General features: G+C 43.2%; 2 protein-coding genes across 4 annotated transcripts; one reads left to right on the top strand and one right to left on the bottom strand.

Annotated features, from left to right (window-relative positions):
• The first annotated feature begins 946 nt into the window (after positions 1 to 946).
• Positions 947 to 13,256, top strand: f5 (coagulation factor V). Of its 2 annotated transcripts, none has more exons than XM_029843995.1 (25): positions 947 to 1,175; positions 2,225 to 2,307; positions 2,463 to 2,585; positions 2,914 to 3,126; positions 3,212 to 3,373; positions 3,489 to 3,710; positions 3,782 to 3,947; positions 5,167 to 5,347; positions 5,515 to 5,611; positions 5,740 to 5,945; positions 6,367 to 6,514; positions 6,618 to 6,830; positions 6,951 to 8,682; positions 8,770 to 8,938; positions 9,409 to 9,645; positions 9,852 to 10,068; positions 10,158 to 10,340; positions 10,457 to 10,573; positions 10,662 to 10,751; positions 10,855 to 10,940; positions 11,188 to 11,343; positions 11,410 to 11,554; positions 11,719 to 11,870; positions 12,571 to 12,753; positions 12,839 to 13,256. In XM_029843995.1, exons 1-25 carry the CDS (start codon positions 1,015 to 1,017, stop codon positions 12,983 to 12,985), a joined length of 5,589 nt encoding a protein of 1,862 aa, XP_029699855.1. In that variant the 5' UTR covers positions 947 to 1,014; the 3' UTR covers positions 12,986 to 13,256. The 2 variants fall into 2 exon arrangements, with proteins under 2 accessions (XP_029699855.1, XP_011604846.1); XM_011606544.2 differs by having other exon boundaries at positions 10,662 to 10,733.
• Positions 13,257 to 17,029: 3,773 nt separating this feature from the next.
• LOC115251213 (myosin-2 heavy chain, non muscle-like) lies at positions 17,030 to 18,467 on the bottom strand. 2 transcript variants are annotated; one of them, XM_029842740.1, is made up of 2 exons: positions 17,432 to 18,467; positions 17,030 to 17,328 (listed from the first exon to the last, which is right to left on the bottom strand). In XM_029842740.1, exons 1-2 carry the CDS (start codon positions 18,299 to 18,301, stop codon positions 17,275 to 17,277), a joined length of 924 nt encoding a protein of 307 aa, XP_029698600.1. In that variant the 5' UTR covers positions 18,302 to 18,467; the 3' UTR covers positions 17,030 to 17,274. The 2 variants fall into 2 exon arrangements, with proteins under 2 accessions (XP_029698600.1, XP_029698591.1); XM_029842731.1 differs by having other exon boundaries at positions 17,030 to 17,331.
• Between the last annotated feature and the right edge of the window lie 8,041 nt (positions 18,468 to 26,508).

Genomic DNA, 26,508 nt, shown 5'->3' on the forward strand with positions numbered 1-26,508 from the left:
TAGTGTTGACGTTGTGAGTCTATCAACTCCCTATTCTTGCCAAACTCTCTTATGAATCTTCTGTACTGTATACTTTTATTCAAACACATACTCTATTTCTTGATATTGCATTGCGGTGCAGTGTTTATCACTATCGCCTCACAGCAAGAAGCTTCCGTGACTGAATCTCCAGGATCTCTGTGGAGTTTGCTCATTCTCTCGTGTCTGTAGGTTCTTTCCAGGTACTCTGACTTCCTCCCACACCAAATACAAGCATTTGAGTGAATCTGAAACTTGAAATTGACCTGAGGTATCACAGCTATGTGAATGGTTGTTTGTCTTTGAATATCTGCAAGGTCATTTTCTGTTAAATCAGTGGGTCTCTAATTCCCTGGTACTGTATGATCTTTTCTTGTGTAGGCACAACAGCTTCAAGAATTTATCACAATAAAATAACAGGTATTTTTCAGATGTTTTTCTCTGGTTTCTGTCTCTTGACTACATGGTTCCATCCAGCTTTCATTAATGGACTATTTAGTAAACTTATCTACAACTGTAATCATTTCATTTTAAATAACCATACTTTGTTTTAACCCCATTCTTTCATATTTATATTTCCTGTTGAACTGCAGAATTTCCTCCAGAAGGTCCTTAAATCTTCTCACCACAGTAAGTAGGGGACTGTAGATGTACTGGAGATTCCTCAGCATGTATCAAAATTAACTTGGGAATCTTGAGTTTTATGTTTTTGTAGGATGATTTTGTTTTCAACCCAATAACATGACTAACAACGAACACTGAGGTGGATTCTGCTAAAACAGTACAAATACACTGAGAGATAACGGTCATTGCCCTTAATGTTTAAACACTGTGTGTGTGTGTGTGTGTGTGTGTGTGTGTGTGTGTGCGTGTGTGTGTGTGTGTGTGTGTGTGTGTGTTTAAGTAGTAGATAAAGAAGAGTGGATCATTCTGTCACATCACAGTTTCTTCTCTTGTGAAACAGAGCAGATTAAGTCTCTGGGACTGATCCCAGACATGAGTCTTGGTTCCAGGGCCGGAGTGCGTCATCTACTGTCTTTCCTGGTTTTTCTGACTGCCTATCATGTCAAAGGAGACCAGGTTATATCCAAGGAGAGACGCTATTATATTGCAGCAGTTGAAATAGACTGGGACTACTCTGGGAATACCACACACAGGTAGGCTTCTGGTAGGCTTTCCCTAAATAGATAGAGAGGTTGATACAACTGTAAAAACAATTGGGTAAATAGTAGCTTCAGTGATGTAAACTACAATATACCTCACCAGCCTGCTTGGTTGGACAGTGAGAGATCAAAGGTGTCTGCATGTTACACAGAGTTTAGCTTTTATAGAGAAAGAGCAAAGAAAATCCAGATAGGAGGGCCACCTGAAAGTAGTGCAGAAAGGAACCCAAGAACTGCACTCACAGAATGTGATGGTCCAGAGCCGGAGGCATTGGAGGGTAAAGAAGGCCTAGGTGCTGCAGCAATGCAGGAAGCTCTGTGGGGTTCAGTTGGTATGGTAACTACAGAGGCCCTGAGTAATCTAGCATTTGCAAGGGCCAAGTGAGCTGAGCCAAAATTAGTGCCCAGGGTTAGCAAAGGGTAGCATCAGCATCGTTGCCAGCAGCTAGCCGACACCAGAAATTACTTAGGACCCTGGTCCAATGCAGACTGTAGAAACTGTCTGAGCTTGGAACCAATGCTTTGTAGCTTCCTGTTATCAAAAACTGAAACAAGTTTAACTCAAACAAACACTGGAACAAGAAGTACTTTTACTCTACTATGTTTATGCCAGTACTGAATCAAAGAGCTGAATGGCTGTCACTGGGTAGTTTGGATGGCTGTTCCAGCCTCAGAAAGATGGCGTCTTTGACCGTTCTTTCAAACCATCTGTCTTCTCTGGCTGAAACTTTCACTTTGCATCCTAAAGTTAGAGAATGTTGAGCTCCAAAGTCCACCCGGTGGCAGCCAGATCATGTAGGTCTAAACCTGAGTATGTGGTCACCCCTGTTTAACATTACTGTATCACTATGTCCAAGATCTCAGAGCTACCGTACTTAATCTCGTATTAAGCAAAACATTATATTACTCCTTGGGTGTTACAATAAATTCCATCCCCCCTGGTTTGGTATGGCAGAAAACGATGCTCTCAGCAACATATTATGATGATTTTGATTCCTCTTTTGCATAGTGATCAGTGATCATATTTCTTACTCGTTTTTCAGGTTTTCTCCCACCTATAAAAAAGTGGTGTTTCGAGAGTATGACAAAGATTTCAAACAACCTAAGAGTCGTCCCCCATGGTTAGGTAAGTTAGTATTTGTGGTTTTAGGTTTAAGACACATTTTTTCATCTGTGGTAACTAATAACATCCTTTTAATTAGAAGTAACTCTAGGCAAAACGGCTGCCACAGTATGACCCAATATGTAGTATGCATAAAACATATGTACCTTCTTTTGCAGGGCTTCTCGGGCCCACTCTGAGGGCCGAGGAGGGGGAGATAATTGTTGTCACTTTCAGAAACCTGGCTACTAAGCCATACAGTATCCACCCACATGGGGTGGCTTATGGAAAACAGTCTGAGGGTACGTGCCCAGTCTGGCATCAGTGGTTGATCAAGCCGCTCGACTGCTGGAGACAGTTTGTATGCAGATGATGTAATTCAATGAAAGACTTACCCAACATCAGCCTGCCCGAATAAACAGCCGTGTTTGTCTTTTCTTAAAATATTAACCAGCAGCTAGAGTTAGATTTTAGGAAACTGCTGTCCATTTTTATTTTCAATGGAAATATATTGTGCATGAATAAAGATAATCACTTGATAGATTAGCATCTCTTCATTAGGAAATTCCTTTGTTGTTGACCTTCCACATAATATTCCATCTCAAACTGACTGTTTTCATTGTGTTCCAGGCGCAAACTACTTTGACAATACATCACAAAAAGAAAAAGAGGATGATGTAGTGTGGCCAAACAGTGAGCACGTGTACTACTGGGAGATAACATCGGATGTTTCTCCACAGCAAAATGACCCCACCTGCCTCACCTATACCTACATCTCCCACAAAGACGTTGTAGAGGACTACAACTCTGGGCTGATTGGCGCCTTACTCGTTTGCAAATCTGGTGAGATGCAGAACCATTTTCAGCTCAGTTGGATGGGTCCTGCTCCAACTGAGATCTGAACATTGTTCTTCAACTGTGTCTGCAGGCAGTCTGGACGAGTCAGGTAGACAGATTGGCATCTACCATGAGTATGTGTTCTTGTTTGGAGTTTTCAATGAGAATGAAAGCAAGTTCAAGCAAAATGACCCGGCTTCAGTTGATCACATCAAGTACACGATCAATGGATTCACAGAGGGATCTTTGCCAGGTCAGTATGCCCAGCCTTTACCTGCCAGCCTGCCTACCTGCCTACCTGCCTGCCTGCCTACCTGCCTACCTGCCTGCCTGCCTACCTGCCTACCTAAATTGTTCTTTCATTTTAGATGTCAGTATATGCACATATGCTCCTGTGAGTCTACATCTGGTTGGTATGAGTTCAGACCCTGAAGTGTTTTCTGTGCATATCAATGGACAAGTGCTGCAGCAGAATGGACATAAAATGTCCTCGGTGGGTCTGATCAGTGGCTCCTCCACTACCGTCAGCATGGTAGCGGTTCACACAGGTCGCTGGCTGCTGTCCTCACAAATTATGAAACACATTCAAGGTAAGTCGTTGTTTAACATGGGTATGGGATTTCCTGTCTTTGAAATTAATTCCATGTCTGTATCCTTGCAGGTAAAATGTATGGCTTTGTAAATATGGAAATATGTGATGGGTTCAAAGCCCCTCAACGAACTTTAACCCGGGAACAACGAAAGAACAGCAGGGAGTGGACTTACTACATCGCTGCTGAAGAAATAGTTTGGAACTACGCACCCAATGAGCCTGCTCACATCGATCAGTAAGCAGCATTTACAGCAACCAACCAGCAGGAATCACCTGGTTATTATTGTCTAGCTTTATCAAGTATGAAGAATATTGATGACTCAACAAATTAGAGAAGGCAGGGATACCACTGACAACATCTGGGTAGTTGGCTTTCACTGTTCTTTGGTAGTTGGACGGAGGTGTGTGATAGTGTTGTTAGAGTGATGTTTAGATTTAGCTAAGCAAACACATTGCAAGGTTAATTTATATCAAGTTAAACTTTGATGTCATCGCCTGTCACAATTAAATGTCCCTGAAAATAACTTGTTAGTTGCTCATGATGGTGGGCCCATGGCTAGATCTAACAAAGTCTAACAGAGCAGGCTGGTCTTCTATGAGATCTTTAAGTCCATTCACAAAGACATTGAAAAGGATTTCTGTGTTCCAGCCAGGATCTACTGCCTAGGTCTGAAAATCAGTAGTCTAGTAGCCTAGCCTGCTTTCCTCTTGTTCCATTAAATATTTGTTTACGTTGTTGTACTGTCTGTGGGAGAAATATGGGCAGATTTATTACGTTTTCTGTAGGGAAGTGGGCTGAGAAACAGAGGGTTCCAGTCCAAGCCCCATTGTGAATAAAACATACCAGGCGTTGTGGTAGCAAGGGAAGGTGCCGGACACCCTCAGAGCACTGCCGAGGTACCCTTGAGCATGGTACCAAATCCCCAAATGCTCACTCTGCGATGAGCTGGCAACTCATTCGGAGGTGTACCCTGCCTTTGCCCATATGCAGCTGGGATAGACTCCAGCACCCTCCCCACGACCTTTGAAAGGGATAAAGGGGTCAAGGAAAAAGACTTTATGGCTGCATTGAGTAGTTTGATAATCTGAAACATTTGTGACATGTGACAAAAAAGAACGCAGGAAAGGGCAGTAAATCAAGAAAGACTACCGTAGTTTTTTTTGGGAGGGGGGGGGGGGGTAAAAAACAAAAATAGATAGCTTTAAAAAGATGAACTATCTGCTCAACAACAGATTGGCTACAGAACAAATGGAAAGCATAAAAATTACACTGATCAATGGAGCTCTACCAGTAAAATGATAAAAAAAGGTTAGGTTATAAAAAATAGTGAAATATATGATGGATAATTTCTGATTCTTTGGTTGTATCTGAAGGAAACTGTAAACTCTGTTTAAATTCTACTTCCTTACCTATCTTATAGGAACATTAAAAACCTTTTGATTTTATTTCGTAGAGACTACAAGCTACAGTACCTAAGACAATCTTCCACAAGGATCGGTGGGAAATACAAGAAAGCTGTCTACACACTTTACACAAATGAGTCGTTCACAGAACAGGTGCATAAAAAGCAAAGAAAAGATGAACTGGGAATCTTGGGTCCAGTGATCAGAGCACAAATCAGAGATGTCATCAAGGTAAAATCAGCTTTTCAGGTACCTCAGTTGTGTGTCTCACACACTGTGAGATAAATAACTGCTTTAAACATGTATTGTATCAAATCAGTTACAACTGAGAAATAAGTTACTACATGAATACCCTCTGGTAATTATCATGCAAACAAACCTAACCCTGCCTTTTACAGATTGTATTCAAGAACAAGGCTACGAGACCCTACAGCATCTACCCACATGGACTGACAATAGAGAAGTCAGAGGAAGGCGTCAACTACCCACCAGGAAGTATTACATCTGTCCTTACTTATATATACAGTATATATGTATATACTGGTATATGTGTGTATGTGTGTGTGTGGGGGGGGGTCAATGCACGTAGATTGTGTGTGATGTGTTTGCTTTTTTCCCCCCAGGTAATCACTCCCACAGTGTCCAGCCAGGTGAGACGCATACCTATACATGGAAAGTGGTAGAAGAAGATGAGCCTCTGGACGATGACGCTCGCTGTCTAACACGGCTGTACCACAGCGCCGTCGACACACCACGGGACATTGCTTCAGGACTGATAGGACCACTGCTTATCTGCAAGAGTGAGTCTCTCAATGTCAGAAATGTGCAGGTAAGGATCTGTCATTGAGCTGTTAATTTAATAGCTATTTGTAAAAATTGTAGTTATCTTATAGTTACACGAATTCTACTAATTCTACCACTAGTAATAGTTTGGATCTTTATAATAAATAATCTGCACCTCCCAGTAATAAAAAATAAATCTTTAGTAGTAGTCATTGTGGATAAATCACAACAGCAGAGAGTTCCAGATGTGAGGAGAACTCCAATGAAAGTTGGGATTTGTCACAGATGAGTTGTTCTTGGTCAGAAAGGTCGTCTCACCAGCACCGATAGGATGATGTCCATTTCAAAAAATTCTTTAAAAACACCCTCTTCCTGTTCCACAGGTGCAGGGATTCTGCAGAACTGACTAATGCGGTCAACAATGAAAAGACATATACAGAAACCCATTTTCACTCATTTTTTTCTAGCTGAGAGCAGACAAGGAGCAGCACGCCATGTTTGCAGTCTTTGACGAGAACATGAGTTGGTACCTCGATGACAACATCCGTTACCGCTGTGAACATTCTAAAGTCAACAAGGCAGATCCCGACTTCTATAAATCCAACGTCATGCACTGTATGTTAGAATGCTTAGAACAAATTAGGCGTATCTTACTCAATTGTGGTCAGAGTTGTAACACTTTTGCAACTGCGTAACATTTGTTTTAATCTCCTCTCAGCGATCAATGGTTATGTGTTTGAGAGCAGCCCAGTCTTGGGTTTCTGCAATGGTGAGGTTGCTACGTGGCACGTGTCTAGCGTTGGAGCACAGGACTACATTCAGACAGCTACATTTTATGGCCACACGTTTGAGCTGAACGAGCGGACGGAGGACTTTCTCAGCCTCTACCCCATGACTGGAGAGACCATCAGCATGAACATGGATAACATAGGTCAGTCCAAGCTCAAAATGGCTTTTTACATTGCTCTTCCTTTTGATAGTGAGGATTTGATTTTAAGATATTTTATAGCTCTGATTTACTCATTTATTTGTGAATGAATAAATGAAACAGGTGTCTGGCTCCTGGCTTCCCTTAATTCACATGGGACCACCAAAGGAATGCGTGTGAAGTTTCAGGATGTGGAATGCTACCGTGACTACCAGTATGAGTATGATGATTCGACAAACGTGGAGTTCAATGTCTGGAACCCTCTGAGTTTAGACACAATCCAGGAAAATGAGAAGCCAATTTTGGTGGAAAACAAAAATGGGGAATTTGATAGCTACACAGAGGATTTGGCAAATGAATTAGGCCTCAGGTCCCTGAAACAGCAGTCCAATGGCTCGGATGTGGAGCAACTGGACCTCTCTTTCCTCGACTACGAAGTTGTGGATGTGTCAAATGAAACGCAGATTAATTTCACAAAGACTAAAAATGACAATTTTGCTGCAGAGATAAATGGACTAAATGACACCTCAATCTCAAATAGGCTGGATGTACAAAACCTTACAGGTGCTGATTTACTTAACCAACAAATCAATTGGAACTCAACAGTGATGCAGAACAACAGCACATTAGCATTTTTAAACCATTCTGTAAATGAAATTCAAAAGCTATGGAATCACAGCCCACAGACAAAAAACACTTTTTCTGTAATTGACACAGATCTTGAGGCTGCAGCCACAGTCAACAATACTTCGGCATTATCTGTAGATACAAATTACTCGAAAGAGATAACCAATCTTGCAGGGACCTTACAAGGGAAGAATCTCACTGCTTCGGACAGCAATGTCACCTCTGTTTCACGCATCAACATGCCAGCAACCAGAATCCCGAGTTGCTTGTCTGTTTCCAAGGCTCATGTTGGGAAAAACAACAGCAGTGATGGAACCAATTCATCCACTCTGGAGGCACACGGCCCTTACTTAAATTCATCTGGAAAGGTGAACCCATTCATTAGCAAATCTGGAAATGTGGCAGCTGTTTTGCTCAAAAATGGCTCTGTAACAGTAAAATTACCAATGTCAAAAGAAGAGCTGGACAATACGTCTCTGAAAAACCCCTCCAACAAGACATCAGCTTCTTCAAGTACTCCATCTGTTTCCACTAATGATATAATGACAAGCAGTTCTAAAGAACTTAGTTCCTCAGAAAGCAGCAAAGAAGTCTTTATATATGTTAAAGATAAAAAAGCAGGTCTTATTAAAACCACCTCGGTGAAGACATCAGGCCACAACTGGACATATGATGGAACTCACAAAATAGTATCTGCAGAAATTCCCGATGATATGAAAAAATATTTTGAAATGTCTCCGCAAACAAACAAAAAAAAGACAAGGAAGGTGAATCGCCCACACAGGCCACAGAAAGGTCACGGGATGAAAACCAAAAGGAGGAAGGAATACAAACCCCAGCCGAGGAGCGGGTTACCGCTCTCCCCACGAGGATTCAATCCACTCATGTCTCCACGGGGGGCCAGACCACAGGGACTGCAGCCTGTAAACAATGATGAGACACTCATCAACATGCCTGTAGTCATTGGAGTTCCTCGACCTGATTTTAGTGACTATGAGTTGTATCTTCCTGGGGATGAACCTGACCACCTCGATGTGGATCAGCGGAATGTGAAAGCTAACGAATACGAGTATGTAAACTACAAGGACCCCTACAGAAGTAATGAAGATGCCAAGAATTTGCACCTGCATCAGACAAGGAAATACTTGGAAAACAGAGACAAAGATGTTAGAACTTATTTTATTGCTGCTGAGGAAGTTCAGTGGGACTATGCTGGCTATGGACAGAGGTAAATTGAGTTTGAAATTTACATTTACATTTAGTAGATAAATGTATAGAGCAGTTACTCATAATAATATGGCATCCCTTCTCACAGGAGACGTGAAAGGCCAGGGCAAAACATCAGACACACTAAGTTCATCAAAGTGGTCTTCCGACTGTACTTGGACAGCAGTTTTAGGACACCGGAAGTTCGCGGAGAGGTAGATGAGCACCTGGGCATTCTGGGACCAGTCATCAAGGCAGAAGTTGGACAAACTATAATGGTATGACTCTTCTGGGCTACACTGAGGGCAGTTGAAAATGTATCGTTTGACTGGAACATGTAGCTGTTTTAAATATTAAGGCTATATTTGATTTCAGCAACAGGTGCATAATTAGGCTTTAAAGTCTCAGTCAGAGAGCATCAAAGGCTTCATTAAGCCCATTCATTTCTGAAAAGGCCTCAGATTGGTACTGCTAAAGCTATGGTATAAAACCAAATAGTCCATTTTAAATGGACTAATAAATACACAATGCAGAAGCAGCACTTTGTGGAGCCAAGGGAAGTTTGAACCCAAAGACTTCTTGGCTGGGAGCAGTAACCCCCCCCACCCCCCACAGGAGGTTGAGGTTGTTGCCATGGTGTAACACCCTCTGGCTTCATGAAACAAACAAATGCAGAGTTCTGTTGATCTTTTTAGTTTCTCTTCTGAACTACATTATTAACTACTTCATGTTTCCTTTTGCTTTGCAGGTGGTGTTCAAGAACAATGCCAGCCGTCCATTCTCCTTACACCCAAACGGGGTTTCGTACTCTAAGCAGACGGAGGGTTTGTCTTATGAAGATGGCTCTAATTACTGGTATAAGTACGACAATGAAGTTCAACCCGGGGCCACCTTTACCTACATATGGAATGTAAACCCCATGGTTGGACCAACATCAGATGAGTCTAACTGTCGAACGTGGGCCTACTATTCAGGTGTAAATCCTGTAAGTGCTTGAAAATCATAATTACTGTAATATTAAAAGCACAATAAAGCATCGTCTAAATTAAATTTGCACATAAAAGGTTCCCGCCAGTATTTGCTATAACTTTGCCATATCAATACAGACATATTCTATCAGGATGTCATTTATTTACATTATCTAAAACATAAAGAATAATCATTCTAAACTGAATGTATGCTGTCCCTTAGGAAAGGGACATCCACTCTGGCTTGATTGGTCCTTTACTAGTGTGTCAAAAAGGAACCCTGAATCAAGAACTGACAAACACGAGAGAGTTCATGCTGCTTTTCATGACGTTCGATGAATCTCAGAGCTGGTACTTTGACAGGAATCGTGAGATCATGCTGAGGAGAAGCTGGAGGAAAGTTATGGACCCTGACATCATGGAGAACCTTAAATTCCACTGTAATTTAACCTACACAATAAACATACCTCAAAGAATTTTGATATGACTGCTAACTAACTGTGCAATCTTCTGTCTGCTGTATTCCAAGCCATCAATGGCATTATATACAATCTGAAGGGCCTCAGGATGTACACCAACCAGCTTGTGTCCTGGCACCTGATCAACATGGGCTCTCCCAAAGACTTCAACAGTGTCCACTTCCATGGACAGACATTCCTTCATAAGAAGAAGACCACAAGTTACAGACAAGCCGTCTACCCACTGTTGCCTGGTTGGTCTAAACTCTGATTTTGCTTTCACATTTTTCGAGTCAACCCTTTTGTTTTTATCGACATTTCCGCTGACTTTTCACAGTAGTAGCAGTGAAATGACAAAATGTCCTTGCAGGTAGTTTTGCAACTCTAGAAATGTATCCATCCAAACCTGGTCTATGGCAGCTGGAAACAGAAGTTGGAATTAACCAGGAAAAGGGCATGCAGACCCTTTTCTTGGTTCTAGCTGATGGTAACAAAAAACTACATAGTATTTATGTTTTGTTGTGATTTGTTTTTCATTGTTGAGCACAATGAGTTTAACATTTATATTCTTGCAGACTGTTATCATCCACTGGGTCTGGAGTCAGGCAGCGTAAAAGATGACCAGATTACAGCAATCAACACTAGAGGTAGACAAGCCCCAACAGGTTAACCCCCCAGCCCAGCCACCCCATGTCCAGAATAAATCTGTTTGTGTTGCATCATCTCTGATTACTGCAAGAATTGAGATCTATACATCCATATTCAAAGGATACTGGGAGCCACACCTTGCCAGGCTGCATAATCAGGGGAAATATAATGCATGGAGCACAGATCAGAACTACAGCTGGATTCAGGTATGGGTGTATGTGTATGTATATGCGTGTAAGTGAATGTACCAAAATGTGCATTCTACTAGAAAAAGATCTTTAACAGCCTCTTTGAGGATTTAGACTCAGTTTTATGGCTGAGATTAGAATTGGGTTTACCTTAAAGTCAGGGTTATAGTTTGGGGCTTAGTTGGGAAGGTTAGCCTAGTGGGCTGGAGAGAAATGAGTGTGTGTGGGTGATGCAAATTTATTAGATATGAAACTTCTTCAACAGGTCGACTTTCAGAGGCCGGTGGTCATCAGCCAGGTGGCCACTCAGGGAGCCAAACAGTTCTTCCAGGCCCAGTATGTCAGCAGTTACTACATCTCTTACAGCAACGACCGCCGCAGCTGGAGTTTCTACAAGGGAGACAGCAGGGACGACATTAAGGTAGAAAGGGTTTGACTGATGCAAGTGGGGTGTGTCATCTTCTCAACACTACTTTTTTATGACTAGGTATTCACTGGCAACAACAACCCCTACGACGTGAAGAAAAATACTTTCTTTCCTCCTCTGATTGGCCGATTCATTAGGTTCCACCCTCTCAAATGGTACAACAAGGCTACACTCCGCATGGACTTCTACGGCTGTGAGCTTGATGGTAAGCTGTCTCCATGTGATGTTCTCAAGGTGGTACAAAGATGAACCACCGCACTAGCCTAAGTGGAAAAATGTGGTTTAAAGGTTCTTCTACTTGTATAATGCATAACATTACAAAAATGTCCTTGCATGTTAATCTGTCCTCAATGTAAATGTTGGGTTTAGGTTGCTCAGTGCCACTGGGGATGGAGAGTGGTCTGATAGAAGACCATCAGATCACAGCCAGCTCCACAGCGTCTAAATGGTACTCAGGAACCTGGAGACCATTTCTGGGACGCCTCAACAAAGAGGGCACCATCAATGCATGGCAGGCAAAGGTAAACACATTCATACTGACATAGTAGCTGAATATGAAACATCTGAGTTCCAAATGAATAGAAGAGATGAACAGAACAGTTTCAATATTCTTGAAACCAAATTTAAATGATTGGCAGTCCCTGCATTTGTATCAACTTGATATAGATTCCATTTTCTTAGCATGTAAAAGCCAAAGTTCACATAAAGGAGGCAATAAATAGCAGAATATGTTCATAGCTACGTAAACTTAACTTTATCTGTGATAAGTTATGGTTTTGAAAAGCTCAATAAGAAGCTTTTAGCATTTAGATCTCGAAACAGTGCAACACTTTAATCAAAACACAACTGTGTAAATTCATGTTGGAAATGTGATGACATACAGGATGTAACTGGAATTAGACCCCAAGTACCCTGTAAGTACAGTAAACACAAGTATTACAGATGCTAGAAAAGGAAATATTCTTTGTAGGTTCACTATATTTTATCAACGTCACCTATGCTAGACTTTGTTCTGGGCATCTCCAATGTCTTTATGTACCCTACAGATAAAGACAGTCACAAATGGAACATGAAGATGTACATGTAATATACGCCTCACTTTTAGTTTTAGTAGTAAAAACTTCCATTAAAATCCATTTTTTGGCAGTCACTCAAACAAGTTCTGTCTGTATACATTTTCAAACCATAGCAACTTCCCACACGTGGGCTCTGTCTTTGCAGTATAATGACATGGACCAGTGGCTTCAGGTAGAGCTGACACAGGTTAAAAAGATCACCGGGATTGTAACACAAGGAGCCAAGTTTCTGGGGGCAGAGATGTTTGTCACCTCTTTCTCGCTGCAGTACAGTCATGATGGGATAAACTGGCACCCGTACACCGATGACGACGGTGTCCCCGCAAAGGTGGGTCACATGAACCACGTCCCAGCCATTCTTTGTTTACATTACCACATTTTAATCTGCGGCTCTCTCCCTCAACAAATAACAGATTTTTATGGGAAATACAAACAACAACGACCACGTGAAGAACTACATGTATCCCCCTATTTTCTCCCGGTTTATCAGAGTTATTCCTAAATCTTGGATAGGTTCCATCACCATGAGAATGGAACTTTTGGGCTGTGATTGTGAATGATGATGATGGCTAGAAAAGAGTTGATGTTGATTATAAAACCTGTGGATAAATTTAAGTTTCCAGCAGCATTCTTAAGCATCTGTCTGATATTGTATTTATCATATATGAACAATGAGCGATTATTACAATTTGTGTCCAATAAAGACATGGTCTTTGTGTGGATTGTGATGTTTCAAATCATTTAACGGTAATCTATTGTTCATACAGGTCTTCTTCCCAAGGTAATAATGTAGTGTTATCACAATGATAATAAAGACTTTCATAAATATGACTAAAGTGACTCATGTGAATAAAGGAATCACAAACCTGGGAACTGATGAGACCTGAATGCCAAGAATAAAACCCTGTTCCTGGCCTACAGGAGGGACATGGCGTAGCCATCCTGCAAGGATGGATTAAAAAGTGAGGGAGAGCCAAACAGAGTGACTGTTAATGGTGGTCTATGTCTGCTGTGTTTTATTATCCTCGTCTATTGGATATGATTATAGGAGCCATTGATAAGAACAGATTTCTATCACCAAAGTTATATATCCCAACGCTGGGCAGCAGAATAATGTCCAGGATGAATTAAAGACGCACCAGCTCAACCAGAAAAGAGCGGTAATAAGCTCAAATGTGTCTAAACCTTTTGGGATTGTTGTATAGGAATAAACTGCAAACCCTAATCAATTAATACGATAATTCACCTGCAAATTTCTTATCGGGGTGATCAAGCATAGCAGGAATACAGAGTTGTCTTTTGGTTGATAAAGTTGATACTTTTATTTACTTATCATTTACTAAAATGATTCAACAAACAAATACTTTGTATTGGCTCTATTATTTATTCCTACAAGAACTTACTTATTCTCACTAAATTCTCCTTCTATACCCTTGGTCACATGGTTACATATGATCTTTTGTTTCTGTTTTGATTCAGGATGTGTGGAAGACTATTGAACACTCCTTGTGTCCATTACGTACAGTGGAAGCTAATAATGCTATTTGATCTTACAGATGCTTCTGCAGTCTTCCAGAATTGTGTAAATTACGTCCTCAGAGACATTTTCAACCCCACATTGTCTATATTCTCTTCAGGGCCCCATTTATAAACCCACGTGCATGTTAGCTCGATTTTGCAGACGTGAATTATGTAATAAAACAGAAAATGCCTCTTTTATTTATTAGTTTTATTATTTGTAATTACATAAAAACATTTCAGATTATATAAAACCAGACTAATGTAGCAGCAGTTAAAGGTTAACCAGTTACCATCAAAAACGATTTTTAATACCTCACAGCATTTACTATCTGAAGTTGGTTACAGGTGTGGGCTGTTTTCCTCCTCGAATGCCGTGACCTCCTCATATCTACACCGGTTCTGCTGCCCCACAGCAGGGAGGTAAAAGACCACTATTTCTCCACTTGTGACTTTTCCAGACCCAAGTGGATCATTAACTCTGACCAGATCGATGTGTGAGTATGAAGAGTGTCACTGCTTTGATTCCAGTAGCACACTGGCTCAGCTCTCTAGTATAAACATAGTTGTTTGGAGTTTCCCCATCCCAAGAGTCCTTGCCTGGGTGTGTAGTAACTTGTACTGATTCTGATGGTGGGTGGTTGTAGACAGTCAAACGGTTTTGAGATGGACCGAAATCCTGAACTGAAAATTAAGGTCAGCTTGTTCCTAATGTAAAAGATCAAAGATCAAAGCATTTCAGGACAGAGGCAAAGAGAGCACTGAGATCCAGCAGAACCGGCATAGAAACCAGTCCATGATCTGAAGCTATAAGAAGATCATTATTAACTTTAAGAAGTGCTGTTTCTGTGCTGTGATGAGCTCTAAGGCCTGACTGAAACATCTCAAACAGGCTGTTCCTCTGCAGGTGCTCCAGTAACTGAGTCACCACCACCTTCTCAAGAACTTTAGAGATAAAAGGAAGGTTGGATATCGGCCTATAGTTGCTAATACATCAGGATCCAGTGATGGTTTTTTAAGCAACGGCTTAATCACTGCCACCTTGTAGGACCGGGGTACATAACCTGTCACTAAAGAACAATTGATCTGGTCCAGGATAGATTTGCCTATCATTGGTAAAACATCCTTCAACAGGTGTGTTGGGATGGGATCTAAAAGACACGTGGTGGTCTTGGATTTCTGAATTAGCGAAGACGCCTCAGAAAAATATATAATGTATATATTGTATGTATATATACAGTATAATGCATGTTCCCACAGTCAGCACATCTGGTGATGGTCCAGTTGTTGGGATGGCCTGGTTAGCTTTCTCTCTGATAGCTAGAACTTTATCAGTGAAGAAGCTCATGAAGTCTTCACCACTCAGGGAAGAAGGGATATGTGGATCTAAAACACTGTGACTCTTGGTTAATTTGGCCACAGTGCTGAAAAGAAACCTGGGGTTGCTCTTATTTTCCTCAATTAAAGAAGAAAAATAAGCTGTTCTAGCCTTGCAGAGGGCCTTTTTATAAACTAATAGACAGTCTTTCCAGGCTATATGATAGCTGTCTATTTTACAAGAATGCCACTTCCTTTCCAGTCTTCGCACTTTCTGCTTGAGGGTCCTGATATGTGAATTATACCAGGGGGCACACCTCCTCTGATTTACTATTTTCTTTTTCAGGGGGGCAACAGAATCAAGCGTGATTCTCAGTGAGGTTGCTGCACCTTCAGCAACAGAGTCAACCTCAGCAGGGCTAAGATTATAATGATTTATCCCTGGGGAAACACACAGTGGTCCTGGGATTGGCACAGGGATTGTTTCCTTAAACTTAGCTACAGCATTATCTGAGAGACATCTGCTATAGTAAGACTTTGTTCTGAGCATAGAAGAATCCTTAATCATAAATGTAAAAATGATCAAAGAATGATCTGACAGGACTGGGTTCTGAGGGAACACTGACACATGTTCTACCTCAACACCATAAGTCAGAACTAGATCTAGGGTATGGTTGAAGTTATGAGTTGGTTGGTTTATCTGCTGGAGGAAACCAACTGACTCAAGTAATGAGATGAAGCCATTTCTAAAGCTCCCATTTACAACGTCTATATGGATGTTAAAGTCTCCAATGATAATGACTTTGTCCGTTCTAAGGACCAAGTCAGATAAGAAATCAGAGAACTCAGACAGGAACTCTGAATGTGGCCCAGCAGGGGGCCGATATACAACTACAAACAGAAGTGGCTTTTCTGTCCTCCAGTTCAGATGAGTGATGCCAAGACTCAGGATTTCAAATGACCTGGAGCCATATTTTGGTCAAGGATTAATTAATAACTTGGAGTGATAGATTGCTGCCACTCCGCCTCCTCGACCAGTAACATGAGGAATATGATAATTAAGATGGGTTGGAGGAGTAGATTCATTTAAGCTAACATACTCCTCTTTCTGAAGCCAGGTCTCAGTAAGACAAAATAAATCAATTTGATGATCCACTATGTGATGATGCACTAACAGGGATTTGCACAAAAGAGATCTAATATTTAACAGTCCACATTTAATCGTGATGTTAGTTCCTCCAACTTGTGCTTTGGTATTATTTTTAATAAGATTATGGTGATTGACCGCTCCCCTGCTCTGTGTTTGGGGAACATTTAACCGGGGAACAGAGACTACCTCTATAGTGTTAAATATGTTGTTGTTGGTGGATGAAGGTTCTATGGAAGCAGCAGAGATGTGTGTAAGACTACAACTCTGCATCCTGGTCTGGACACTGGTTTGTCAGCTCACTTTGGGTCTAATAAAATTAGCCAAGTTACTAGAAATGAGAGAGGCACCATCTTGAGTGTGATGGCCACCGTCTCTCCGAATCAGACCAGGCTTCCCTAAAAACTGTTCCAATTGTCTACAAAGGACACGTGGTGTTCAGGGAACCACCACGACAGCCAGCGACGAAGCGACGACATGCGACTTCAGAGGAGGCTGTCAGCAGCATCGCTGAGATGAGCTTTCCTTGGTGTTTCAGGAAATAATGAGGTTCAGATGAAGTTCAGATGATCATCATTGATCATTTTATCAATCAAGAACTGATCTAATTATATTCATTTTTAAATATTTTATTTACAAATGATCATTGCAATGGTAAAAGGTTGACACACATTAAGGAACAAAGCACAAATAAAAGCCAATAATGGGGAAAAATAGATATTAAAAAAGAAGCTATAGATTTAGTTCAGAAACTGTTTTTTTCTGCATCTGAGGAAACACTATGTTCACTTTCCATCCCAGTTTCTGTTGTCATCTGGGTGGAAGAATGGGACAGCGTGATGGTGAGGGGGGGGGACCAGGAGACCTTTAGCTTGATAAACACTTTGGTATCCAGCTCCAGAATTTGCTTTTCTTCTTTTTCTGCTTTGTGAACAGAAGAGCAAACAAATATTTTAGATTTCACCTCAAACAGCTGATATTTTAAAACATTTTCATCATTTTAAGTAGATTTGAGGGAACTGACCTGAAGCTGGACCTTCTCCACATGGAGATGCTGAATCTCCTGCTGGAGTCTGGTCTCCTCCTTTTTTTCCTCCTGTACTTTTCTCTCTGTTTGGATCATCTGGTTTATAATGTTCTCCCAGTGGTCACAGAGGTCGTACAGGTGGTTTATGGCCGTGTTATCTGGTCCACAGGGCTCCGTGCTGACACTCTCTTCTTTTCTGGAGAGTTGTTTCTGGCCCTGTTCAGCCACTATTACCTGGAGCTCTTTCTCCAGCCTGAAGCTCTTTTCCTCACTCTCTCTCAGAGCAGCCTCAGTCTGGGTCAGCAAGGCCAAGGTGTCCACATGAGCTTCACTCCTCAAGCTCTTTTCCCTGAACTGCTCCTCTCTTTCTGGCAGGACCTCTCTGGGTTGTCCCACCTCCTCTTCAAGGCTCCCTTCAGAGTTTTGCAGCTCTTGGGAGTCACTGATGTCAGTCAGAGGAATATTGATCTGAAGCCCGATGTCGACTTTCTTGGGCTGATCATCGACCCCATTCAGTTCATCCTGGATTTCACCTGTCTGAAGACCGATGTCGACTTTTTTGGGCTGATCATCAACCTCATTCAGTTCATCCTGGATTTCACCTGTCTGGTTGAAGCCTTTTCTCAAATCCAGTTGCTGTTGTAGAGACGCTGTCTCTTCATCCTTTTTCTTGTTCAGCTCTTTGACCTGCTGGAGTTTGTCGTTTAAGTCTCTGTTGTGCTGTTCAGCGTAGAACACTTGTCTTCCCAGCTTGTCACATTTCTGTTGCAGCTCATGGAGTTGTTTCTTCCAGTACGCCCTCTCTTTAAGCACCAGGCCATTTTCTGGACTCTCAAAGTCTCTGGGATGCTCTCTCGGTCTCCCCATCAACTCTGTCTCTGCATTAACAGTCTGAATAAACAAGAAAAAATAGGAATAAACATCAAAGAATGCATCAGTTAATATTCCTATTTTTGTAAATGCACTTTATAAAAACATTTCCAAATAAAGAATAAAATATTAAAGCAACCCAAACCAAGACTCCTCTCCAAATGTTCAGTTCCCAAATAAATTTATTTAAAATAAATAAATAAATCACTATGAGTAAGTAAAAACAGAATTTATCTCATATCACTTAAGAAAATCAACCGGATCATCTTACCTTTCTGACGTTTCTCTTCTGTTGCCACATTTTGGTTTGTTTCTGAGTTAAATTCTTACTGTTGTAGCCAAAAGTAGCAACACTCTCACAGACACAGTTTTGTATGACTTGTTTAAGAGAAATGCCCGAGATAAATGAAGTAGATTAATTTCTTGTTTGATCTTTGGGTTGTCCTTTTGTCTTTGATCCTTGCCTCATCTTCTGTCCATTGATCTGCGATTCGTGACGTCATCGCACGCTACCTTATATCCCCAGAGGACACCATAACGTTTAACGTTGTAATTAATCACTTACAGCATAAAATATCACATCAACGCAAGGAATATATTTTTGGGAGATTCATCTGCATTATAATGGAGCCGTTCTGACAGATCATCGGGATCCCAGAAAGTCAAAGTCTGACAAAATGACTTGGCAATGGGTTGCGCGCTCCCGCTAGTTTTTTTTTTTGTTGTTGAGCGGTGCGCATGTCCTGAAACAGAGATATGGAAAGGTTGATTACGTTTTTTTCCCTTTTTATTCGAGTTGATTGGTGACAGATTTGGTGTTGTGTGCTTCTTTGTGAATGAGGGATCGTGTTCCCTATTTCGTGTTTGGTTTATTCTCATTAAACGGGACTTAAGAAGACCCCAGTGCAATTGCGAGTGTGATTGTTTTGGATCTTTCTTCGACCTCCACACAACCAAGACTGTTCCAACACAGATCACCTTCTGTATGCAAGCGTGGGCCTTCTACACTGTACATGTTTAGCACGCATGCCACGCACTTAATCACTGTTATTTAGAGTTATCATCGATGCCATGATCATTACCAATGAGCCATAAAACCAGGAGAAGGCTCACAAAGAAGAGGAGAATGCTGGACTCTAATCTGCTCTGCTGTCATTGTGGGGGGGTGGTTCAGACAGAAGTCATGAAGTACAGGAAGTTAGGAATTTTTAAGCTCAATATGTTGGTGTTGAACATTGTTGCCCTTGGATGCAGGGAGTGTGGTTATTTTGTGTCAGGTGTTGCGAATCAATTAATGACTGCGTGCCCCTGCTCCCTCAGTGTGTGTGCATGCCGGTCGAATGAAACCGATGGCTACATGCGTTTGTTCCTCCGTCAAGTTTTAGGCGGCGTTCCTTCCCTTTAATGATGGCAGCTTCAACAGGTTATGGGCCCAGGAAGGAGCTTGGAAGTCGATGGAGTCGTTTATGTTTTGACGGAGATGAGAAAAACTATGAGCTGTGGGAAACGAAGTTTGTGGCGCATCTGCTTAATTTGAAGAGCACCATCGTGAGTGAAGCGCCTGGTGAGGCCAGCGAAGGTGCAGGAGACGACGCAGCGAAAGATGAGGACGCGTTTGCAGAACTGAGTCAACTGTTGGATGAGAAAAGCCTGTCCCTGGTGATGAGAGACGCGGCGGATGATGGCAGAAAGGCGCTAAAGATTTTGAGGGAACATTACGCTGGTCAGGGGAAACCACGAGTGATCAGCCTGCACACGGAGCTTCCGTCTCTTCAGAAAGGCGTTAATGAGCGCGTCACAGATTACGTCATTGGCGCAGAGACCCCTATTACGGCACTGAGAAATGCGGAAGAGACTTTAAGTGATGGCTTGTTGATTGCAATGATTCTGAAGGGCCTGCCGGACTCATTTAAGCCATTTTCAATCCACATAACCGCATAAGTGATGAAAAGTTAACTTTCTCAGAGTTTAAAACAAAGCTGAGGAGCTATGAGAGCACAGAAAAGTTTAGTGCTGCTTCCTCAGAGGACGACAGTGTGATGAAGGTGAGAGGAAGAGACAGCGGGAACATGAAACTGTCCTGTTTTAACTGTGGACAGAAGGGACACAAGGCCGTGGAGTGCACCTCTGCTAAGGGCGAGCACAGAGAACAGAGACTGGTGTCGTTTTTGCAAGAGTTCCACGCACAAGGAGGAGGAAGCAGGCGGTGGATGAGGAGGACCACACGTTTGCTTTCAAGGTGGATGAAGTGGATGAAGTCCTGGTCAGCGGAGTGAAGGAAAAAGGCCTCATGGTTGATACAGGAGCCACGTCACACATCATCAGAGACATCGCTCAGTTCAAGGACTTTGACAGCAGTTTTGAGCCACACAAGCATGTCCTGGAGTTGGCTGATGGAGAGAGGATCAGCGGTATCGCCCTGAAGAAAGGTACAGCCAAAGTTCGCCTGAGGGACAATAAAGGTCAAGTGGTGGAAACGACGCTGATTGGGGCGTTGTACGTCCCATCTTTTCCACAGGACATCTTCTCAGTCAAGGCAGCGACGTCCCAGGGAGCAACGGTCATCTTCAAAGAAGGTCAGAACAGACTTGTTCACAAGAACGGTGCAACATTTGACATCCAGGTGTATGATAGACTGTTCTATTGGAGCTGGTGGTGGATCTCCGCAGGCGTAACAACCCCCCGCCTGCACCAGTGAACATCCTGGGAACTGATGTTGACGTGGTGGAGTCGTACAAGTACCTGGGTGTTCACCTAAACAATAACCTGGACTGGACACACAACACAGACGCCCTTGTCAAGGAGGGCAATAGCAGACTGTTCCTGCTCAGGAGGCTGAGGTCTTTTGGAGTGCAGGGACCACTCCTGAGGACTTTCTATGACTGTGGTGGGATCAGCCATCTTCTATGGGATTGTCTGCTGGTCCAGTAGCATCACGGACAGGGACAGGAAGAGGATGGACAGACTGGTGAGGAGGGCCAGCTCTGTCCTGGGATGTCCCCTGGACTCGGTGGAGGTGGTGGGAGACGGGAGGAGGATGGCTAAGCTGTCATCCATGTTGAACAACACGTGCCACCCCCTACAGGACACCCTGGCAGCACTGGGCAGCTCCTTCAGTGAGCGGCTGCTCCACCCTCGCTGTGTGAAGGAGAGGTATCGCACATCTTTCCTGCCAGCTGCTGTCAGACTGCACAACAAACATAACGCCCGCTAGCACAATCTGAATATTATATATTCTGATATGCATATTGTATTCACCCTCTTTACTATGTACAGGTATACAGAGGCCAAGTATCCATTTACCTGGATTATTGTAAATATAGACCCTCTTTGTATATTCTATTCGATTTTATCTTATTTTTCTCTGCGTGCTCTTGCTGTTGTTGCACTGTAAATTTCCCCGTGTGGGACAATAAAGGACCTGAATCTGAATTTAAGCACTGTTACAGATGATGATCAATGTCATGGGTGTTATGATGATCAAACCTGGCATGAAATTCTAGGCCACTGTAATTATGAGGATGTGTTAAAGTTGGAAAGTGTCACAGAGGGGATGAAAATTAAAGATAAAACTGAAATGTCTAAGCTGAAATGTGAAGTGTGCACTGTACTGACCACACCATTGTATATGGTAAAATTTGATAGTCAAGTCTGTTAAAAAACATAAAGATGTCCAATATATTATAAATAAATAAATGTAAAGTTTAAAGTACGTTAGCGGAGCAGCGCACCTGTGTAAATATGAGCGTCGTTCGCCATCTACTGGGTAAAGTTGGCATTGCACCTTCAGGCGCTTTGACGGCATTCGCCCAAAACACCGCGGTGTTGATGACGCACAACGGTAGCGAAGCATCGTAGTTCCAGCCTTGGAGACCATTTGTCTGTAAGTGTGTTGATGTCGCGTATGTTCTATACAGAAGTTGTAGCTGCAGTGTAGATTTTGTAGCGTTAGTTTAGTTATTCTTTGCGTTGTTAGTCCGTGGTAATTAGCGAGTGATGCTAGCTAACATATTAGCATGTGGAGCCGTGTCGTGAGTTATATATAGATCGTCTTAGTGCGTTTGGTGTACGTGAGTGTTTTTTATGTTGTTCTATTTTCTGTATTGTTTCAGTTTTACAAAATATAACCCAATGGATAAAAGAAACAACACAGTCGAGCGTTGTTGTGGTTCTTTGGAACTTCATACTGTTAGCTGACTGCCGAGCCTCGCCCGAGAGAGAACGCGTCGTGAGGGCAGAACAGTAAAAAGACAAGAGCACAGCGGGCTGAAGAAAAAGAACAGCTCAGCAAACATGAGGCTACGATCAGGAAAGTATTACTTGAAAGAGTTTGCTCTACTTCAAGATAAAACAAATGAAGAACCACCAGCACGTGCTACAGAAAACACAAGCCAGGAGCCTCCTTCTATGTGGGAGGTTGTGGAACAAGAGGCTACGAAGGAAGCCCCTCCAAAAACAATGGATGCCAGATCCCAAATATCTAAATCCACCAGAAGCTCGCAATGATCATCAGCTTCATCAGCAGCAGCAAAGGCTGATGCGAAGGCAAAGGAAGCCAAAGCCCAACGTGTCCATGCTGAAAAGGAAGCAAGTGTGATGAAACAGAAGGCAGATATGGAAGCAAGTATGTTAAAGCAAAAGGCTGACTATGATGCCAGCCTCCATCTTCTCCAGTGCCAAAAGGCTGAAGCTGAAGCCACCGCCCATGAGGAAGTGGAAAGCGGGGAGCTGAGCCAGATCGGGGACGAGCCCATGGACACAGCGAAGCGCACCAGCGACCATGTTCACCAACAGTCCCAGCTTCTCTTTTCTGAGCAGCCAGCAGAGCGGGAGACCGGGGAGCGACTGGAGAAGAAAACCAGCAGAATGGTAATATCAGACACCAGAGCAGCCTCTCCAGACGCAAAGAATACCACACAGCCAGCTTACAAAGAGGTTAAAGGAGAACCAACAGCACAAGCTGAGGCTCATGAGACAACGCCTCATCCAGATCCATCACGCACAAGCTTCCCAGAAAGAAGATGTGTGCCCGAGCCCCAAGGCGCACAAGACCTTGCAAGATATCTCATCCGCAAAGAAATGGTGAGGTCTGGCCTCCTGAAATTCGGCGACAAACCTGAACATTATTGGTCATGGAAAGTCTCGTTTATACGTGCAACAAAAGACTTGGATCTTACAGCCAGAGAAGAGCTTGACCTGATGACAAAATGGCTTGGACCTGGATCGTCAGAACAAGCTAAACGAATTCCTGCAGTCCACGTCCTCAATCCCGGAGCCGGAGTCACCATGGTTTGGCAACGTCTTGAGGAATGTTATGGGACGCCAGAAGTCATAGAGGATGCTCTTCTAAGAAAGATTGAACAGTTTCCAAAGCTGCACCACAGAGACACTGTCGGGTTAAGAGAGCGAGGGGACATTCTCCTCGAGTGTGCAAAAGAAGACGGTGCACTTCCGGGTCTTCTGTATTTAGATACATCACGTGGAATAAAGCAAATTGTGGAGAAACTGCCATACAACCTGCAAGAAAAATGGACAGGTTTTGGGAGCAAATCCAAGGAGGATCAGAGTGGCTTTTCCTCCCTTTTTTGTTTTCTCCAACTTCATCAGGCAACAAGCAAAGATGAAAAATGACCCAAGTTTCACCATATCTCCGACCAACAGTTCAGCGCCTCTGAAGACAGACCAACGTGAAAGACACTGCAGCAAACCTTTTGTGAAAGTGCACAAAACGGACGTTCCTGCAGAACCAGCAGACACACGAGGCGATCTCTTCCCAAATAAACCAGAAGAAGCAGATCGCCAGTGCCCCAGACACAAAAAGCCCCATCCATTGGAAACATGTAAACTCTACAGGGAAAAACCATTAGAAGAACGCAAAGTGTTGGCATGTGTTTCAGATGCTGTGGGTCTGTACAACACAAGGCAAGAGACTGCAAAATAGATGTCAATGCTCTGAATGTGGCAGTGATAAACACATGTCAGCGTTCCATCCAGGTCCTCCTCCATCAAGACTACAGAACCATGCAGCTGACAACGATGATGCCGAAGAGCAAAGTGGAGGCTCATCTCCTCCTGTCACCTCCACGTGCACAGAGGTTGTGGAGATGTTGAAGGTTCCCGCTCATGTGCCAAAATACTGTTAGTGAAAGTGTATCCTGCCGGAGAGAAAGAGAAAGCAGTGAAGATGGACGCAGTGCTGGACGAGCAGAGCAATAAGCCTCTCGCCAAAAGTGAGTTCTTCCACCTCTTTAACATCCAAACCAACTCCACTCCAGACACGCTGAGGACACGTCCAGGAAAAATAGACACTTCTGGGAGGAGAGGTCCCAGTTTTATTCTGAGTCTGTAAACGGGAAGTTGCACCTTCCCCTTCCACCATTAATTGAATGTGACATGGTGCCTGATGATGGAGCTGAGATTCCCTCCCCAGAGATCGCACTGCATCACCCCCACGTAAAGCCAGTTGCTGACAAGATCCAACCCGTTGACGACGACGCTCCAATTCTTCTGCTCATTGGAGGAGATGTGGTGAGAGTCCATCAGGTTGGTGAGCAAATCAACGGGCCTCATGATGCACCTTACGCACAGCGGCTTGACTTGGGGTGGGTGATTGTGGGGGGAGTTTGTTTAGGGCAGGCACATAAGTGGTCAGAAATCAATGTGCACAAAACCAACATGTTGCACAGCGGTCGCTCATCGTTTCTCCCACCTTGTCCAAACACCATGTTGGTGAAGGACAGCTCTGCTTGCATGTCACAGTGTAATAGTCGTCCAGTAAGAGAAGAAAGGGCTAAACCAAGCCAGCTCAAAGACAACCTGGGACACTCCATCTTTGGAAGGTCCAAGGAGGACAACAAACCAGGGTTATCAATTGATGACCAAACCTTTCTTGCAATTATGGATGCAGACGTCAAACAGGATGAAGGAAACAGCTGGGTGGCACCTTCACCCTTCCGTTTGCCCAGAAGACAGTTGCCTAGCAACAGGGAACAAGCCTCGAAACGTCTCCAATCTCTGAGAAAAATGTTTGAGAAAAAACCGAAAATGAAAGAACATTATATCAAGTTCATGCAGCAGATGATTGAAGACGATCAAGCGGAACCAGCGCCACCTATCGGCAAAGGTACAGAATGCTGGTACCTGCCAACATTTGGTGTTTACCATCCCGGACCGGACTTGAACAACTCTTTGCTCGGAGTTCTAATGCGGTTCCGGAAAAACCCGGTAGCCCTGACAGCCGACGTCCGGCAAATGTTTTATTGTTTTATCGTCCAAGAAGAGCACAGAGACTATTTAAGGTACCTCTGGTATGAAGAGAACGACGTCAATAAAAAGGTAGTTGAGTTCCGAATGAAAGTCCATGTGTTGGGGAACAGCCCTTCACCTGCTGTCGCCATCTCCTGCATGAGAAGAGCCGCCGAAACAGGTGAAGAGGAACATGGTTCGGACACGAGACGGTTTGAGAGGCAGTTTTATGTCGACGACGGTCTCACCTCAGTTCCTACTGGCGAAGAAGCTGTAAATCTTTTGACCCGAGCCAAAGGAATGTTGGCAGAATCCAATCTGCGACTGCACAAAGTGGCGTCAAAGAAGAAAGAGGTAATGGAAGCCTTTTCTCCAGAAGATCTGGCCAAGGATCTGAAGGATCTGGAACTTGGAGTGGATCCTCTCCCACTGCAAAGGAGCCTCGGGCTCTCTTGGAATTTGGAAGCAGACGGCTTCACTTACCTTGTGTCTCAAGAAGAGAAGCCATTTACCCGCAGGGGAGTGTTATCAACGGTCAACAGTTTGTGCGACCCCTTGGGCTTCGTAGCGCCCATAACGATGCAGGGAAAAGCACGAGTCGGTGAGTTGTCATCTGAACAGACCGAGTGGGACGCTCCTCTCTCCCCAAAGAAGGAATCAGAATGGAACTTATGGAAAGACTCTTTGAAGGCACTCGAAGACCTACAGATACCGAGGTGCTACATCTCAACCTCTTTGTCTTTCCACCAAAGAAAAGAACTTTGCATCTTCTCAGACGCCTCCACCAAGGCGATTGGCGCCGTAGCCTACCTGAGAATAACTGGCACTGAAGGACAACATAACGGGGGTTTTGTTATGGGAAAGTCACAGTTGCCCCCCCACCTGCCCACACAGTTCCCCGTCTAGAGCTTTGTGCTGCAGTTTTGGCTGTGGAGCTATATGAGTCGATCAGAGACGAG

This window comes from Takifugu rubripes, chromosome 1 (genome assembly GCF_901000725.2).
Source record: "Takifugu rubripes chromosome 1, fTakRub1.2, whole genome shotgun sequence".
Taxonomy (NCBI): domain Eukaryota; kingdom Metazoa; phylum Chordata; class Actinopteri; order Tetraodontiformes; family Tetraodontidae; genus Takifugu; species Takifugu rubripes.

Coding starts and splice junctions, on each gene's coding strand:
- f5 (XM_029843995.1), top strand. CDS start 1,015: ATGAGTCTTGGTTCCAGGGCCGGAGTGCGTCATCTACTGTCTTTCCTG. Junction 3,711..3,781: donor AATTATGAAACACATTCAAG/GTAAGTCGTTGT, acceptor GTATCCTTGCAG/GTAAAATGTATGGCTTTGTA. Junction 5,612..5,739: donor CGTCAACTACCCACCAGGAA/GTATTACATCTG, acceptor TTTTCCCCCCAG/GTAATCACTCCCACAGTGTC.
- LOC115251213 (XM_029842731.1), bottom strand. CDS start 18,301: ATGGGGAGACCGAGAGAGCATCCCAGAGACTTTGAGAGTCCAGAAAAT. Junction 17,332..17,431: donor TGGAGAAGGTCCAGCTTCAG/GTCAGTTCCCTC, acceptor CTGTTCACAAAG/CAGAAAAAGAAGAAAAGCAA.